General features: G+C 38.1%; 1 protein-coding gene across 1 annotated transcript in view; it reads left to right on the forward strand.

The window, feature by feature from the left end:
- DBX2 (developing brain homeobox 2) overlaps window positions 1–17,950 on the forward strand; it is a gene marked incomplete at both ends in the record, with an annotated part of 45,213 nt that extends 27,263 nt beyond the window's left edge. The window contains 2 exons of the mRNA XM_081249094.1: window positions 11,559–11,746; window positions 17,618–17,950. Of these exons, the coding sequence (XP_081105220.1) occupies window positions 11,559–11,746; window positions 17,618–17,950 (521 nt within the window). The remainder of the gene's footprint in view (window positions 1–11,558; window positions 11,747–17,617) is intronic.
- Window positions 17,951–19,435: the final 1,485 nt, after the last annotated feature.

Genomic DNA, 19,435 nt, shown 5'->3' on the forward strand with positions numbered 1-19,435 from the left:
GTAGGACATTCCATCCAAAAACAACAGAATACGCTTTCTTCGCAAGTGCTCATGGAACACTCTCCAGGATAGACCATATCTTGGGTCACAAATCAAGCCTTGGGAAATTTAAGAAAATTGAAATCATATCAAGTATCTTTTCCAACCACAACACTATGAGACTGAATATCAATTACAGGAAAAAAACTAAGAAATACGAACACATGGAGGCTAAAGAATATGCTATTAAATAACTAAGAGATCACTGAAGAAATCAAACAGGAAATCAAAAAATACCTAGAAACAAATGACAATGAAAACACGATGACCCAAAACCTATGGGATGCAGCAAAAGCAGTTCTAAGAGGGAAGTTTATAGCAATACAGTCCTATTTCAGGAAACAAGAAAAATCTCAAATGAACAAACTAACTTGACACAAAAGCAATTAAAGAAAGAAGAACAAAAAATACACAGATTTAGCAGAAGGAAGGATATCCTAAAGATCAGATCAGAAATGAATGAAAAAGAAATGTAGAAAACAATACCAAAGGTCAATAAAACTAAAAGCTGGTTCTTTGAGAAGATAAACAAAATTGATAAACCATTAGCCTGACTCATCAAGAAAAAAAAAAAGGAGAAGACTCAAATCAGCAGAATTAGAAATGAAAAAGAAATAACAGCTGACACTGCAGAAATACAAAGGATCATGAGGGGTTACTAGAAGCAACTATAGGCCAGTAAAATGCACAACCTGGAAGAAATGGACAAATTTGTAGAAAAGCACAACCTTCCAAAACTGAACCAGGAAGAAATAGAAAATATAAACAGACCAATCACAAGCATTGAAATTGAGACTGTGATTAAAAATCTTGCAAAAAACAAAAGCCAAGGACCAGATGGATTCACAGATGAATTCTACCAAACATTTAGAGAAGAGTTAACACCTATCCTTCTCAAACTCTTCCAAAATATAGCAGAGGGAGGAACACTCCCAAACTCATTCTACGAGGCCACCATCACCCTAATACCAAAACAAGACAAAGATGTCACAAACAAAACTACAGGCCAATATCTCTGATGAACATAGATGCAAAAATCCTCAATAAAATGCTAACAAACAGAATCCAACAGCACATTAAAAGGATCATACACCATGATCAAGTGGAGTTTATCCCAGAGATGCAAAGATTCTTCAATATCTGCAAATCAGTCAGTGTGATACACCATATTAACAAATTGAATAATAAAAATCATATGATAATCTCAATAGATGCAGAAGAGGCTTTTGACAAAATTTAACACCCATTTATGATAACCCTCCAGAAGGTAGGCATAGAGGGAACCTACCTCCACATAATAAAGGCCATATATGACAAACACACAGCCAACATTGTTCTCAATGGTGAAAAACTGAAAGCATTTCCTCTAAGATCGGGAACAAGACAAGGTTGCCCACTCTCATCAGTATTATTCAACATAGTTTTGGAAGTTTTAGCCATTGCAATCAGAGAAGAAGAAGAAATAAAAGGAATACAAATGGGAAAAGAAGAAGTAAAACTGTCACTGTCTGTAGATGACATGATGCTATACATAGAGAATCCTAAAGATGCTACCAGAAAACTACGAGAGCTAATCAATGAATGTGGGAGAGTAGCAGGTTACAAAATCAAAGCACAGAAATCTCTTGCATTCCTATACACTAATGATGAAAAATCTGAAAGAGAAATTAAGGAAACACTCCCATTTACCATTGCAACAAAATGAATAAAATACCTAGGAATAAACCTACCTAGGGAGAGAAAAGACCTGTATGCAGAAAACTATAAGACACTGATGAAAGGAATTAAAGATGATACAAACAGATGGAGAGATATACCATGTTCTTGTATTGGAAGAATCAACATTGTGAAAATGACTATACTACCCAAAGCAATCTACAGATTCAGTGCAATCCTTGTCAAACTACCAAGGCATTTTTCACAGAACTAGAACAAAAAATTATACACTTTGTATGGAGACACAAAAGACCCCGAATAGCCAAAGCAATCTTGAGAAAGAAAAATGGAGCTGGAGGAATCAGGCTCGTGGACTTCAGACTATACTACAAAGCTACAGTAATCAAGACAGTATGGTACTAGCACAAAAACAGAAATATAGATCAATGGAACAGGTAGAAAGCCCAGAGATAAACCCACGCATATATGGTCACCTTATCTTTGATAAAGGAGGCAAGAGTATACAATGGAGAAAAGACTGCCTCTTCAATAAGTGGTTCTGGGGAAACTGGACAGCTACATGGAAAAGAGTGAAATTAGAACACTTCCTAATACCATACACAAAAGTAAACTCAAAATGGATTAAAGACCTAAATGTAAGGCCAGACACAATAAAACTCTTAGAGGAAAACATAGGCAGAACACTCTATGACATAAATCACAGCAAGATCCTTTTTGACCCACCTGCTAGAGAAATGGAAATGAAAACAAAAATAAACAAATGGGATCTAATGAAACGTAAAAGCTTTTGCATAGCAAAGGAAACCATAAACAACATGAAAAGACAACCCTCAGAATGGGAGAAAATATTTGCAAACGAAGCAACCGACAAAGGATTAATCTCCAAAATATACAAGCAGCTCAACATCAAAAAAACAACCCCATCCAAAAATGGGCAGAAGACCTAAATAGACACTTGTCCAGAGAAGATATACAGATTGCCAACAAACACATGAAAAGCTGCTCAACAGCACAGGTCATTAGAGAAATGCAAATCAAAACTACAATGAGTTATCACCTCACACTGGTCAGAATGGCCATTATCAAAAAATCTACAAACAATGCTGGAGAGGGTGTGGAGAAAAGGGAACCCTCTTGTACTGTTGGTGGGAATGTAAATTGATACAGCCACTGTGGAGAACAGTACGGAGGTTCCTTAAAAAACTAAAAATAGAACTACCATACAACACAGCAGTGCCACTACTGGGCACATACCCTGAGAAAACCATAATCCATAAAGAGTCATGTACCACAATGTTCATTGCATCACTATTTAGAATAGCCAGGACATGGAAGCAACCTAAGTATCCATCAACAGATGAATGGGTAAAGAAGATGTGGCACATATATACAGTGGAATATTATTCAGCCATAAAAAGAAACGAAATTGAGTTATTTGTAGTGAGGTGGATGGATCTAGAGTCTGTCTTACAGAGTGAAGTAAGTCAGAAAGAGAAAAACAAATACTGTATATTAACACATGTATATGGAATCTGAAGAAAATAAAAAGGTTCTGATGAACCTAGGGGCAGGACAGGAGTAAAGACACAAACATAGAGAATGGACTTGAGTATATGCAGAGGGGGAAGAGTAAGCTGGGACGAAGTGAGAGAGTAACATGGACATATATACACTACCAAATGTAAAATAGATAGCTAGTGGGAAGCAGCCGCCTAGCACAGGAAGATCAGCTCGGTGCTTTGTGACCACCTAGAGGGGTGGGATAGGGAGGGTGGGAGGGAGACACAAGGGGGAGGGGATATGGGGAAATACACATGCATATAGCTGATTCACTTTGTTATACAGAAGAAACCATCGCAACATTGTAAAGCAATTATACTCCAATGAAGATGTTTAAAAAAAAAGAAAGGACACTAGAAAAATAAATAAATAAATAAATAAATAAATAAAATAAAACAGTGTAGAGATGCCACAAGTGTTCTTAATAAACGTTGGTGTCTCAGTGATAAATCTGAAATGAATTTCTTATTTTATTTATGATGTTCACTGTATTGGCAGCAAATAATAATGAAATGGTGGATTTAGGCTTTCAATTAAGAATATTACATAAATAATCATTATACCAAGGAACAGTTAGTAAGACTTAAAACTGCCCGGTAAGCTTTTTAATTTAAGGCATTTACTACATTTTCTTTTCTTCTTCTTTTTTTAATAAGAAGAATGATTTTATGCCCAAGCATTTAATTTTTTTTCCATTTGTACGAAAGAAGGAAAATGAACTGTTGAAGTAATTTTGTATTTCAGTTCGGAGCCAAAATTATAGTTTACACTAAAAATTTTAATAAGAGATGAAATTAATGGGCCCTCATCATTGTTTCACAATATTGACGTCACTCTTTCTAAAAAGTGTAGGATTAGAGCAACACATCCTTAGCTAGCAAGTGAAACATCATTTTGACTGTTTACATGATTCACTTGTTTAAAATTGATTTAGTTTTTCTTGTTAACCTTTTAGATTTATGATTGACTTGTGGCAGTGTGGAAACAATCATTCATCTAGTGCCCTTCTCACATATAATAAATAGTTTAATAGGCTATTTAAGCACAATCCTTACAGTGGGAAAAATTTAAAGGCAGTGGTAAAAGTTCTCCTCTCCCGCAAAGCAGTGTAAGGAAAATCTTTGATAGTATATCCATAAGGTTCTTTTCAAAATAACATACTTCATAAAATGAGATGGAAAGTTGTAGAAGTTATGCAGAGAATGACCTTAAGGAAAAGACTACATGAAAATGTATAGGAGTCTTAATTTTGTAGAATAGCTAATTGAATTAATGAGATAATTATTTCATTTTGTCTTTGAGTACCCAACTTGAATTTGACCTTTCAAGAATTTTATGCATTAAAAGACAAAGTTTAAATTTGGAGCAGCATTATAAAAATATGAGTGAGGAAATATTCTTCTGGGATAAATTGCTCTCCCTTTTTCTTGGGAGGTGAACTTAGATTCTGCATTTTGAGATCATTTTACAATCTTCCCTTTCTCATTAAAAATTAAAAGAACATAGAATACTCTCCAAATTTGAATTTAGGATTTTGTTGAAGGCAAGGCAGCAGGGAAAGGACCTTATTTTTATTACTGTAGGTTCGTCCTATGAGTGACACTGTCAAAGGTGGCAGTGCTCTGATGGGTCTTCTTACCACCTGACCTGGATGTTTCCTGCTCTCAGCTGGAGCAGTCAGTGGGCTTAGGGAACTGATCAAGACCTATGGAAATCCATAAAAGGCTGCCTGAGAGCTTCTTTTATAAGGATTTATCTTTAGAACTCTTAAGATTTTCAGAGGGATGCAGCATTTTGTGCTAACGGAGAAAGAAGCCTAATTATTGTGGTGAAAACATAATTGTGTTTGTGTGATAAGTTGAACATAGGTTTTGACTTCTCAATAGTGAAGGGAGATAAATGACACTTGGTCAAGCAGGAAGAAAGTTTAAAGGAGTCAGAGACTCGAAGACAATAGATTTTCCAAGTTGATGGCTCTATTCAGCAGTTCCACAGAGGCAGTGAAAATATTTGAGGGTCATTCCTGGAATGGGGTTCCCTTTCTCCCCAAATGTTCATAAGTAGTAGTAGTAGCCTACCCTGGGGTAAACAGAGGCCTGTCTACTGCTCTGTTTCTCTATTGCTCTTCGCTGCCCCCCACCCCGTACTGTATCATTCACACACAGCACACCTCTGTTCAAAATGCCCTTCACAAGGCTCACTGCATACAGGGATTCCCAGGGGGGTGTGGTACATGGGGGCTGTCTCAGGATGCAGAGAGTTAGGCCTTTGTAAACTTTTCTATGCTAGGTCATTCTGCCATTTTAATGACTCTCCCCACCTCCTGACCTCTTTCCCGGCACATTGGTAATTTTGACAGTCTTTGGTATAATTTTAAAGAGCATTGATTGGCCTCACTCTGCTTGGGTGTATGACCTCAATTACACAACTTATCTTTCCAGAGCCTCAGTTTCTTCCTGTGGAAAATGGGGATGATAATACGTACCTCTGGGGATTGTGGTAAAGATTTCATGCCATGCTGTCTGTCGTTGGCACATACATCAGCACATGTTGAGCCCCAAATATATATGGAAGTCATATTATAAAATAATAATAATGATATTCACAAATTAGCAGAGCCTATAGCACCTTGAATTGGCGGCCCTGGATTTTAAAGTGTCTTTTCTACTGCATGCCTTAAACTCTGTCCCTGTTAACTGTTATTTTTATATTATTTATTTATTTATTTATTTTTGTCACCTGTAAGTTTCCATATAAATCAGACTTTTGTCATGAATTTAGGAATAATCAGAGGTGTTTGTTGCTTACAACTTTTCAGTAGCTTCTGAGATTTTTGAATTACCAGCAAGTTCTTGAAGTCTTGTTTGTTTTGCAGGTGTAATTGAGCCCATATTCCTAGATTTAGAAGGTAGGAAGATGGTATAGGTTCATCAGTAGTTTATGGTTAGATCCAGAGACAGCCTACAAAAGACTCATGGGGGAGACAAGGAGAGGAGCATCAGTGGTAGAAGTAGCATCTTGTCACATGCTTCTTGTAGGAAACTGAGCCACATCCGTTGATGAAAACAAGCGCAATTTGTGTATTGAGAGCAATGCTAAGAGAAACCAGGCAACTAGCAAAGAAAGGAAAAATGGAATATTCTTTATCTTTGCCATGGTTTTTGCTTGTTCAGTGGTTGTATTCGTGTTTGTTATAGGGCACCGAATCCCAAAGACCAGACCCAGGAGTTAATCCTGTGACCCTCACAACCACTCCAGCTCTGTCTTTCAGAGATTGAGGTCTGCTTTGTGTGCATGACTCTTCAATGTTAGCTTTTACCATGTTGGTGAGAATAATTTATCTGTAGATCCCCTTGATGGGACTCTTCTTTCTCTTCACTTAAACATAACTCAATAGGAAAACCTGTAGGTTCCTATTAAAAGTCGTAGGGGCATTTAAATGTGTTACCCCACTGTTTTATGTAAACATGTAGATCTTGGTGAAGAAGGGGTGAAAATGAGTAAAATCATGATCCCTATTTATAAAACCTTGGCTTAGAAAAAAATGTAGGCAGATTTTTTTTTAAACTAGCTTTATTGGTCCAAATGTTTGTATTTCTATACAGATTTAAAAAGTTGTATTATAAAATAGATAACCCACAAGGACCTACTGTATAGCACAGGGAACTATATATACTCAGTAGTTTGTAATAACCTATAAGGCAAAAGAATCTGAAAAAGACTATATATATAACTGAATCACTGTGCTGTACACCTGAAACTAACACAACATTGTAAATCAACTGTACTTCAATAAGAACAAAATAAAATTATTTTAAAAAGTAAAAAGTTGTATTAGCTCAAAAAGTATTGGCCTTTCTAAAATACTAAGTTGGTCAAGTCCTTGAAAGGCTTTCCTCTGTGGGAAATTATCCCTTAGATTTGTTTCAGTCACCCCCGGCCCTAATCTACCTCCCAGCTAATGTCCTGTGTTCTTCCCGCTCATCCCCTGCAGTCTGGAAGTTCCAAGCTGTGTGAGATTCCTAGATTTACCACGTTTCACACTTGTCCTCACCCCACTCAGGCATCTGCAAATGTCAGTCCCTCTCTCTGCCCGCCTTTGTCAAGATGGCCAGCAAGAGGAATTGCTAGTCTTCTGACAGCTCTTCTCTCTCAGTACTCACTCTGTTGGCCTCCAAGACTAAGTGACTTCTTATCTGGTGCTTGAAAGCTTCCTATGTGGTGGTCTGCGGCTGTTTATCTCACTTGTACCTTGGCTGTCTCTACTTGGACCTATCCTTATCAACTGTGAGCATCTGTGAAGGATGGAGTGGATTCATTTTCAGTTGTCACTCAGCGATGACTCAATCACTTGGCCAGATTACTCCCCAAAAGGTTACTACAACGTTTGCTTGTTTTCCTTAGAAAACTGAGCCAGACTTAAAATGTAGAGTGTAGGTGAATTATTCGTCCATAACTCTACAACAGTAGCCTATCTTAGTAGAGTTTTTTTTGCCTTTCAGTCTTTTTTCTCTGCATTTTTACTTAGTTGTGAGCATAGTATGTATCTTAAATATCATACATATTATAATGTTTTTTTGTTTGTTTGTTTGTTTTGCTGCTGGCTGATCTTCCTAGTCATCATCTTTAGTGGTTCTTTAAAATTTCACCTAGTAGATATAGCATCATGTGCTTATGCATTTCTTTACCTTTGGATATTTAAGTTTCTTTCCTAATTTTTAATACATATGGCCATAATAATGGTGGATTGTATACAGCTACAAATTAAGAATTCCAGATCAAAATATGAAGTGAGAAGGGTATGCTGGAATCTGAGGACACTGTTACCAGGTTGTATAGGAGATGCTATATGGTCCAGGCTCACAGACTGACCCAGGACAGGGAGCAGAAGCCCATAGACACAGACAGGAGCTCTGGCTATGTTTATAAATGTTTCTTTCTTCCCATTCTTGACCCATCAAGAAACAGTGTGGGGAAGCATAGAAAGGAGCCAAGAATTTGGAGTTAGAAGGTCTTGCTACCACTGAGATCTGTGTCCTTTGTGCTGCTTTGGATCTTAACTGCTCTGAATACTTCTTCATCTGTACAGAGGATGTCTGTGGCCTATGATTCTTATAAGAATAAAATGAAATTCAACAGGGGCAAGTGAAATAGATTTGAGGGATCCTTATTGTGGGCTAGGCACTGGAAATTTTTTGTGCTGTTTCATCAAATCCTTAAAGAAACTCTGTAAAATAAACTGAAAGGGTAATTCATTCCAAGTGCTGAGGTCCAAACCCAGTTCTTCCATCCTCCAGAGACTTTTGTCCTGAGGCTTCCTAGAGAGACACCATCTCAACAGATGAATCTGTGATCTGAAATAGTGCAGAAGGGCCAATTCCATGGTCTCTATACAAAGGATAGTTCAGAGAAGAAAAGCATTTAGAAAGATATGAACATATTGTGATGTTTATACTATTTTTATTATTGACAAATATTGCATAAAACTATTCAAATCTCTAAGAAATAGTGAATCCAGGTGCCAAAGCCTGACTTCAAGATATGACCTTGGTGTGAGAGAGGCAAAAATAATTGGTTCTGTAGATGGAGAATTAACCAAGATCCCATAAGAGGATGAATGGGAAGGGCATCAGTAAAAGTAGACTTTTGTAAAGAACTGGGCTTGATTACATCCCAGGGGCTCTGGCATTTCTACGGAGATGCAGGTGTTACAGACCTGGAAGAAAGAGGGAGAGGCCGGTAGTTCTGGGAATGTCAGGATGAATCAGAATGAGGCACAACCCAGAGCTGAGAGACTAGCTGAGAGATGTTTACAACCTTTTAAACAAATAGGAAGGGAAACTATTATATTACAGAGGTAAAATTGATGAGCTTTATCCACTTATTGACATATTTCTTCTAAAATACAAGTCAGATTGTGTCAGTCCACTGTAGAGTTAAGAGCATTTGTTTTGGAAACAGTATTCCTGGGTTTGAAGCCCTAGCCATGTGACCTTGGACAAAGTTCCGTAAGCTACCTAAGCTTCTTTTTATTCATCTGTGAAATGGGAAGAATAATAGTAGCATTCATGGCATAGGTAAGTTGGGAGGATTAAATGAAATAATGCATGTCAGCGGCTTAACATAGTATGAGGACAGAGGAAGTGCTCAGTGTAGGTTTATTATTATCATGTCACACCCTGCTTAAACATATTCTATTGGTCTTCACTAAGTATTGGGAAATGTTCCAAACCCTTGTAGTCCTCTATGGTCTGGCTCGATTCCACTCCATAATCTCTGTGCCAGAGGTCTAGATGTCTTCAAGAGCCTGTCAGATAAGAAGCAAGTTAGGTGAGGCTGTGGCAAACTGGGGACCACATGCTCCATCTAAAGAGGGCACCTGCCACTCACTATGGTAGATCTTTGCTTTATGGGAAGGTGAGCCTAGTGTGGTTACCTTTGAAGAGATGTTAGAAACCTGGACTTCATATGAAACCTCCCAGTTATTAAATGTGAACAACTAAATCAGAATTTTTAACCAACACTCTAAACAAAGCCCGTCTGCAGGCTGGATACGGTTGCCAGCGTGCACCCTCTGTTTCATGCCCTTCCAAGGCCTTGCAGACTGCTTACTTTTCCTTGGAAAGACTTTATTCCTTTGTGCTTTAGTGCTTTGAGACATGCTAGTCACTCTGCCTGGATTGGCCTTGGTTCTTTCTCTCTGGAACTGAATTGTCCTTTTAGACTTGACTCAACCTATTTTCTCGAACTCATCACTTCCTTTTTTTGTGATGCCGGAGCATTGTAGGGATCATTCTATTTCAGTACTTAAGACATGCGTTTGCTTTTTTATTTAGAAATAATTATTAAGCACCAAAATGCATACCAGATACAGTCGTAAACTGGAGTCCCTGCTCCCTTGGTGCCTGTATTCTGGATTGATTTTCATGTATTGGTCCTCCCATGAGAAGGTGAACTCCTTGAGGGCAGGGACCATGTGCTGTTTGTCTGGCTTCCTCAGCAGATACCCAGTGTATTAATGTCCTCTTGCTGCTGTAACAAATGTCCACAAACCTCATGTCTTAAAACAATACAAGCTTATTATTGTACAGTTATAGAGGTCAGAAGCCTGAAATGGGTCTCACTGAACTAAAATCAATGTGTCAGCAGGACTTCATTTCTTCTGGAGGCTCTAGGGGAGAATCTGTTTCCTTCCCTTTCCAGTTTCTAGTGCATTTCTTGGCTGATGGCCCCTTCCTCCATCTTTAAAGGAAGAAGTGTAGCATCTTCAAAACTATCACTATGACTTCCTTTTTTGGTCTCCCTCTTCCACTGATAAGGACCCTTGTGATTACATTGGGCCTACCTGGATACTCCAGGATACTCTCCTGACCTCAAGTTTAGCTGATTAGCAACTGTAATTCCATTTGCAACCTTAATTACCCCTTGCCATATAATGTAATATGTTCTCAGGCTCTGGGGATTAGGACATGGGCATCTTTGGAAAGGACATTATTCTTCCTACCACAGCTTGGAAGCTGAATAAATGAATAGTGAATGATGAATGAAACTCACAGAGGGTGGAAACCAGTGTTGTGCTAGCCACAGAAAGGCAGAAAAAGTAGTAAATGTCTCTGCCCTGAAGGAGTTGATGATCAACTGAATCAGGGAGGGGGCGATTGGAGGTCTTCCAAACCTTCCTTCTCAGTTTAAACATCTCTGACTCTTGCAAGCTTTCCCTGACATCCCAGATGAAGATTAAGCCCATCGTTTTGTGCTCCCAGTGCACCCTCTTCTTAGGAATACTTCATCACACTTGTGATGCTGGTTCAATAAATGCCTCCCACTTGATTTTATAGGTAATGAGTACGATAAAACATATGTCTTATTTCTCAGTGTGTAGTATTGAGAGGAGTGCCTGGCATATGGTAAGTGTTCAACAGTTTGAGACAATAGAAGAATGAATAAATAAATGAAGAATTAGAGAAAAATTAAGTATTTAAACCACCTACTAGTTCTGCATTGGAGCTTTGTAACCTGGGACCATGGACTTTCTGACATGGCATGCAAAATTAGGAAGGCAAGCATATGTACTTTTTTTTCCCAGTGGGGAGCAAAGAGCATTTATCAGATTCTCAGTGGAGTCCATGACCAAAAAAAGGTTAAGAAGCTCTCTAAATGTGCAGAGTTCAGAGATGAGATAATTTGGCCATGGTACAGAGAAGGAGGATCTTGTCATGGAAAAGACAGATGGAATTCTCCATACAGCTAATGGGGCTTTTTGTGTCTTTTCTCCCCTCTAGGAGAAGAGAGTGTGCTGCCTCTTCTGACACAGGAATCTAATTCCAAAGCTCGGAGGGGTATTTTAAGAAGAGCTGTCTTTTCTGAGGACCAGAGAAAGGCTCTGGAGAAAATGTTTCAGAAGCAGAAATATATCAGCAAAACAGACCGAAAGAAACTTGCCGTCAACTTGGGACTAAAGGAATCACAGGTACTAATGAGCAGGAAGATATCTACTGCTCCTGATTTCTGAAGGAATCCAATGATATCTATTCATTTGGTAACTATTTGTTGTAGTAGGCATAGCACTGGACCCTGAAGCATTATTGAAATGACTTTCATGGTTTTTTAGTGGGTGGAAATATATGTCACAATTCCTATTTGGAAATCGGTCCCTTTGCTGAAGAGGTCTAGGTTTTCGCCTGATTAATTCTCCCCAAATGAAGAGAAAAGCGAAGGCTTGTGGCATTTACATCATTACATTGTTTGCTCTGTTTTCAGAGAAACAGGTTACATAATTGCCTTCAAAAGCAGGAACCAATTTTCCTGTCTTTTTCTTCATTTCCAGTCCAAAATCAAGGCATGAATGAGTGACTCATAAATACCTCTTAATAGATTTCATTATTTTGCACTGTGGGCTTATGTCAAGTACAGTCAAGTAGTTTCACATTTGCAACCTTTACAAACCTTTCTTGTACAATGATATTTCATATAATTTTGAAAGAGACTTTCTGGCCTTTTGGGAAGTGCAGCATACTCCATTTAAAGATTGGCCTACTTATAAATAATTAACAGTATAAGGCACTAGCATTTTCCTATTTAATCCTTCTTATAGTCACCATATGAAATATCCCCATTTTCTAGATGAGGAAATGTAGAGAGGTAAACAGAGGTCCAGTGTCACAAAGTGAAGCTGCTTTGGAACTGGGCTCCCACCCCAGGCAACCTGACTCTGGAGTTTGCATTCTCTTTAACCTGGAGCCACCATGTACAGTTGTGCAGGATGTTCACTGCACAAGGGCATTTGGCTAAGAGGGATGGCAGCAACTGAAATGCAGCAGGTACTCTGCTTGTCAAACTGACTTTCCAGGTGCAAGGCTCCTTCCACCTGGAATTTTTGAATCAGCATAAAGGCACTGAAAGGCTAGCAGAGGCTCTGTGTTAACCACCATGCTCTACTGTACTTCCCTCAATACAAATGACCTGGTTTCTAACTTTGGATGTTATTAAACTAGTTATTTTTGGATGAAACCCTTCTTAACCTTGCTTCCTTTCCCTAGGGAAGTGATCTGTCCCCCTGTCTCCCGACTTTTTATAGTCGTAGGAAGCACGAGGTGTGGTAGAGGATAATTGGCCTAGATCAGCCAGTCTGTGTTTTCCTCATGTGTGGGACTAATGAGCCCATAACCTTAATTAACTGCTCTGTGCCTCAGTTTCTCACTTTAAAAACAGGGACAAATATAGGAATTCTGTCTATGTCACAGAGCAATTTTGTGTCTATGACAGACAAATCAATAGGTATATCTTGGTGGTCTATTGTGTGCAAGACACTGTGCTAGGTAAGAGGGAATATTGATAAATACTGATTAAGATAAATAACACTTCTTGGACCCCAGGAATTTATACAACCAACTGGGAAAACAAAACAGAAGCTCATGAACAGTTAGATAACAATATAAGACATTAATGTAGGAAACCGCCCCTGGTAGGTTAGATATACTACCAAATAAAGGAGCTAGATCAGTGGTTCTCCTAGAACTTATGTATCTCTTTGGAGCCTTACACTAATCCCCATCTCTGGAAAGGATGATCATAGGACTGGTTCCTATACCCCTGGGGAGTCTAGTGATGGGAGTTACCTGATCCTCAGAGGAATTTCTGGGCCTGAGAGAGGATCACGTCGGGGGCTCAGTGGGCCTGGCCTGCATCGCATTGCTATGGATAAGACACACCAGAGTCAGAGGGGAGAAAGTGTGCAGGTTTGGGAGGCTGGGGGCTTCTGGTTGAGTTGGAACTTGAGGTAGGTGTTAAAAGATCAAAAGTGGCTAGGATTGATCTGACAGTGCTCTGAGAAAGTGTGAAAATCCGTGATAGTACATAGCATCCTCTTTAAAATGAACTGTTGAAAAGGGAATGCAGCAAGCCTATTAAGGAATATTTATGAGGGCATGACCATAATCTTTCCACTCTGAGATAACAAACTGTTTCCATATTTGTATGTTATCTCCCAGTTGTTATCCATAGGCACATAGTTTTACATAGTCGATTGTATCATTTTTAAAATTCAAGTGCCTCAGGAATGAATGCTTTTTACCTTATTGAATTTGGCGAACAGCTCGGAAGTAATTTAACGTTTTCTTATTTGCATGTACACTATATCTAATTACACAGTTACTACATGGTATTTATTACGGTAAATTCAAACAAGAGGGAGATTGGTAAAGTTAAAAATGAAAACATATCTGTTCCCTTTCCAATCCAACTCCCTGGTTACTACTGTCATTTATATATGGCTCTTGTTTGAGTTTATTGACATATCCTGTATTATTTTATAAATAAACGTATACGTGTGTCATATATGCACAAACTTATAAAAACACAGATACTTTCATAATGACTACTATGTGCCCTTACATTTGATGTTATTTACAGATAATAAAAATAGCTACTTTTGCTATTTCTGTTTTACAAATGAAGAAGCTGAGACCTAGAATCATGTATATAATTTTAAATAAAAATGGCATCACACTGCATATATTTTAACATCTTTTGAAGGGCAATACAAATCACTTGTGTAACCAGCACAATGTCCAGATAGGACATTACCACCGGGCCAGGAGCCCCCTGCGTGCCCCCTCCCGGTCACTACCTTCTCCTTAATAACTTTGAACAGCATAGATTAGTTTTGCCTGTTTTTGTGCTTTATATAGATAGGATCACTCAGTACATTTTCTTTGGTATATGGCTTCTTTCACTTACCATATGCTTGCGAGATTCATCCATGTGGCTGTGTTGTAACAGTAGCTCATTTACATTCATTGCTGTGTAGTATTACATGGTATACCAGGGTTTATCCATTCTAATAGTGGGTGTTTGGATTGTTCCCATTTTTGGGCTACTATGATTAATGCTGCTTACAATGAGTATTGTTTGGCACTTTGCTTTTTTTTGTCCCACTCAAATGTCATGGGATACATCCTTCCATGTCTGCATACACATTTACTTCATTCTTTTTTAGTGAGTGTCTCAGAGCAGACCATTACATGGATATACTGTAATTCACTTAGCCATCCTCAGCTTTGTTACTTCCTAGTTTTTACTGTTGCCTATCTTTATGCATTTTAAAAATAATTCTGTAAGATAGGGAACTAGGAGTTGGATTTATAAGTTAAAGTTTATGTACATTTTAAGTTGTGATCAATTTTAAAATTCCTTTCCAAATATTGTATCAAGATATTGAATTATATCAATTATATCAATTATATCAATTTGAATTATATCAAATTTTACTCTTACTAATAAACAGTCCTTTTTTTGCAATCCCTCCCCTATTTAAATTTTTGAAAATGTTGCCAACCTCATGGGCAGTTGTATTTGTTATTTTTTTCCTAATTATCAGAACTCGGGAATCTTTTAATCACTTTACTGGTCATTTTTCATCTGAATTTAACCTTTTCATGGCTGCACCATTTTTTTTCAAGTTTCATCCATGGTGTAGCATGTGTCAGAATTTCCTTCCTTTTTAAGACTGAATAATATTCAATTGTATGTATATACCACATTTTGTTTATTCATTCATCCATCAATGGACACTTGGGTTGCTTCCACCTTTTGACTAATATGAATAATGCTACTGTGAGCATTGTGTGTACAAATATCTCCTTGAGTCGCTGCTTTTAATTCTTTTGGGTAGTTTGTGGCTTTTTTCATATGCTTGTGGCATCTTTATTTGTACAAAAATTTCTCTTTTTTTAATGTAGTCAGATCTAGTTTTCCCTTTGTAGCCTTATTTTTTTATGTCATGCTTAAGAAAACATTCATCTCCCCAAGACTGTAATGATCATCTCTTATATTTTCTTCTAGAATTTTTATAGTTTTGTATTTATGTTTAGCTGTTTAATCCATCTGGAATTTGTTTTTATATTTGTTGAGAGGTAGAAATTTTATTTTATGATTTTTCCCAAATATGTACATTTGTCCCAATACCACTGATTATGAAGAAACTCCTTTCATGGTTTTTTTAAATTGAGATATTACTCAAAAAATTTCTAGATATACAGAAAAGCTAAGAGGAGAATAAAATAATTAATGTGATGAGAAAGACAAAAATCACTAATGGCAACAAATAACTGTCTTGGTGAAAACCCATTAGAAATAGTTGGCACGCATTCTGGGAGTAAATGCCTACTGCAAATAATAAATGAGTTTGTGAACAGAAGCAAATGCTCTGCTATGTATGCATTAGGACTGGTTTCTTGTGAAAAGCCTGAGTCACAGGATTACAACTGAGATGGCAGTCTTTCAGACTCAGCTGCCTGTGGTAGGTTTCTTTTGTAGCCATTTTGGACATTGCCCATCACGTTGAAAGAATGAAAGAATTGTTTTGCCAATCTGGAAAGACCATCTCAGGTAGAATTTTTTACTTCATTGGGAGAAATATCTGGTTGGTACACTTTAATAATTACTTCTTTAGGTAAAAATTTTCCAGGTTTTGTTTTAAAAATAGAAAGCTACTAAAAAAGGGTGCAATGTAATGCACAGGAAAGCAATGTGATTGGCTTTTAAGCTATCAGGAAACCAGTTGTGAAGTTTCCTGCTCAGGCACAGTTGACTACACAGTCAGAGGGAGGTTAGTAGTAAAGAGAGACTCAAGTGGGGTGGGGGAAGGTATGGCTCAAATTAGAAACTACCATCATAAGCACTTTTAGGTTAATTACAATCAATTGTTATTTATTGAGCCTAATTCTTCGAGTTTGATAAATCCTGGAAGTACTCGAACTTGGAAATTGTATAAAGCTTGCAATTTATCCAAGCATTATAAAATGTAATCTTTTTTTTTTTCTTGCGGTACGCGGCCTCTCACTGTCGTGGCCTCTCCCATTGCGGAGCACAGTCTCCGGATGCGCAGGCTCAGCGGCCATGCCTCACAGGCCCAGCCGCTCCCCTGCACGTGGGATCTTCCCAGACTGGGGCACGAACCCGTGTCCCCTGCATCGGCAAGTGGACTCTCAACCACTGCGCCACCAGGGAAGCCCATAAAATGTAATCTTAATTTAGTCTCCAGAAGTTTCTGATGAGGTCTGAATGTTTATAAGAGCCTCAGCGCTGGAGTGGGACTGTCACGGATTCTAGTCTAAATGCTTCTATTTTACTAGCTATGTGACCTTGAACTGGTTCATTGCGTTGAACCTCAGTTTTCTTACGTGTGAAATAAGGACTTCTTGCAGTCATTGTGAGGATCAAATTGTAAAATCCACGATGAGTGCCTGGCCTGACACCTGGCACAAAATAAACACTCAGATGCCATTACTAGTCAATAACATTTCCTTTGGATAAATAATTTAGCACAGACTAAATGAGGTTTTAAAATATCGAAGAGAGGGGCTTCCCTGGTGGCGCAGTGGTTGAGAGTCCGCCTGCCGATGCAGGGGACGCGGGTTCGTGCCCCGGTCTGGGAGGATCCCACATGCTGCGGAGCGGCTGGGCCCGTGGGCCATGGCCGCTGAGCCTGCGCATCCGGAGCCTGTGCTCCGCAACGGGAGAGGCCACAACAGTGAGAAGCCCGCGTACCGCAAAAAAAAAAAAAAAAATATCGAAGAGAGTTAAATCAGTCTTGAAAGATGTCTGACTTTCAGGATTTCAGCAGCTTACCACAGTTGTTTTGTTTCATAAGTGTGTGGAGATGCTTTACTAAAATAATTTCTCAGATATTTCTGAAGTAAAAAGCCACAAGGACTTTGCTAGGCTGGCTCTCAGGATAAGGTATTCTATGGATGGCACAGTGGAAGAAATTACAGTTTAAAATGCTGAAGTGAAGTAACGTGATGTAAGTGATCGTTTTGTCCAATTACTTTATCAATAGGTGAAAATCTGGTTTCAGAACAGAAGGATGAAATGGCGGAATTCCAAAGAAAAGGAAGTGCTTTCCAACAGGTGTATCCAAGAAGTAGTCCTTCAAGAGGACCCCCTCTCACGATCTGCTCTGGGTTTCCCTTCTCCATGTCCTTCACTCTGGGAAATCTCCCAACAGCACTCGAGTCCAAGATGGAGGGAGAATTCACCAGAACCTTCAGAGAGACTAATCCTGGAGAGTCCAGGGGCATTGGCCCCAGAAACAAAGTCACTGCAAGGTGCCTTGTATTTGTGTTCTGAAGAGGATGCCAGAGACAAGGGTGTACTTACTGGCTCAGTGTGAATGGAAGCATTCTGCCATGTTAACGTAAAGAACAGTTAACTATTAATGTTTGGACTCTTAAGCCTGCTAGCTTGTGTCTCATCAGTGCCTAAAACCTAACACCTTTGGAGTGAAGCATGGACTAATGTTTTAGGAAACCCTCTCCAATGTTCTCTTATTTGGGTCCTAGACTCAGACTTAATTTGTAAGTGGAACAGAATCTCCCAGAAAGTATGATGGAACTGAAAAGAACGAGAATAATGGTCAGCTCAGTCCTTGCTCTGAATATGTGTATATATGCGTGTGTCTCTATGTGTATATATATAAATATTCATTAAAATACATCAGTAGAAATTAGTTTCTCTCTAAATAGTGCATTGAGCAAATTCACTTCCTTTTATATGAAGAAAAACCAACGATGACTGAATGTTTTTAATTTTTTGAAAATTATGTGAAATTTGGACTTCAGTACAAATTTTCATATCAAAAGAACATTTAAAAAAAACTCTACTTTCTGGTTTCTTTCAGTATCCAGATGTAAATGATTTTTAACAACTCAGCTCAGCGATCTTAATCAAATGAGCCACTATTAGATACATGCACTGAAAGTATGTATTTAAAATTAATTCAACTAGCAACTAGAAGAATTTCTGAATGTAACTGTTAGTATCTTTAATTTCCAAGGCTCTGGACGTTATCAGGCTATCAGTGAGGGAGGGACCCATTTAACTAATGATTATCATTTGATCTCTTTTCTGTAAGGATGGGTCTTTATCGGGGTCTGCCAAATAAAATGCCTTTAAGGGCCTGTCAGGTAAATAGAGGGCATGACTCACCTAAAGATATTTGAGTTTAATAATTTTTAAATATTGTGTTGGCCAAACAAAACATCTGTGCCAAGCAGTTTGTGACCTCCAACCAAGACTTAAAGAAGTGTCACAGTTCTTAAAATGTTCCCAACTGGGCTTCAAAACCCGATACTGATGGGATCTATAGTGATTTCTGTTTGCACTTTTAGTTATAGACTCAATTTTCCATTTAGGTGGTATGCAGTATATATTAGGTTATTTTTATGTATTAACAAAAACATCACCACAGATGTTTTATGTTTCTTGAGTACTCTGAAATAGTATTATTATAAAATTGCATTTCTGGTAACGATTTGCTTAGTTCATCTAGAATTTTTTATTCCAGTCCAAGAAAAAATTATGTTTCACTTGAAGGAAATGAGGCAGAAAAAGGAAATGATGTGGTTTTGAACTAGGTTGTTATTAATCTGTGGACAAGAAACATTAGTAGAAGTTCATGATGTGGAATTTTGTTAGTGAGAAAGCTGCATAAAGAGAGTAGCTTCTAATTTGCTTACGTTCTTAGCTATGGACTTTGAGGGTTTAGAGTTTTAGCAAAGGTAATATTTCAGGTGATAATAGTTTTTGTCAACACCAGGGAATTATTTTGTATGAATGGAACTTGATTTGGTATATGCTAGCTTATGTCTTTATCACA

Source organism: Mesoplodon bidens (genome assembly GCF_964165515.1).
Source record: "Mesoplodon bidens genome assembly, chromosome: 11".
In the NCBI taxonomy this organism is placed as follows: domain Eukaryota; kingdom Metazoa; phylum Chordata; class Mammalia; order Artiodactyla; family Ziphiidae; genus Mesoplodon; species Mesoplodon bidens.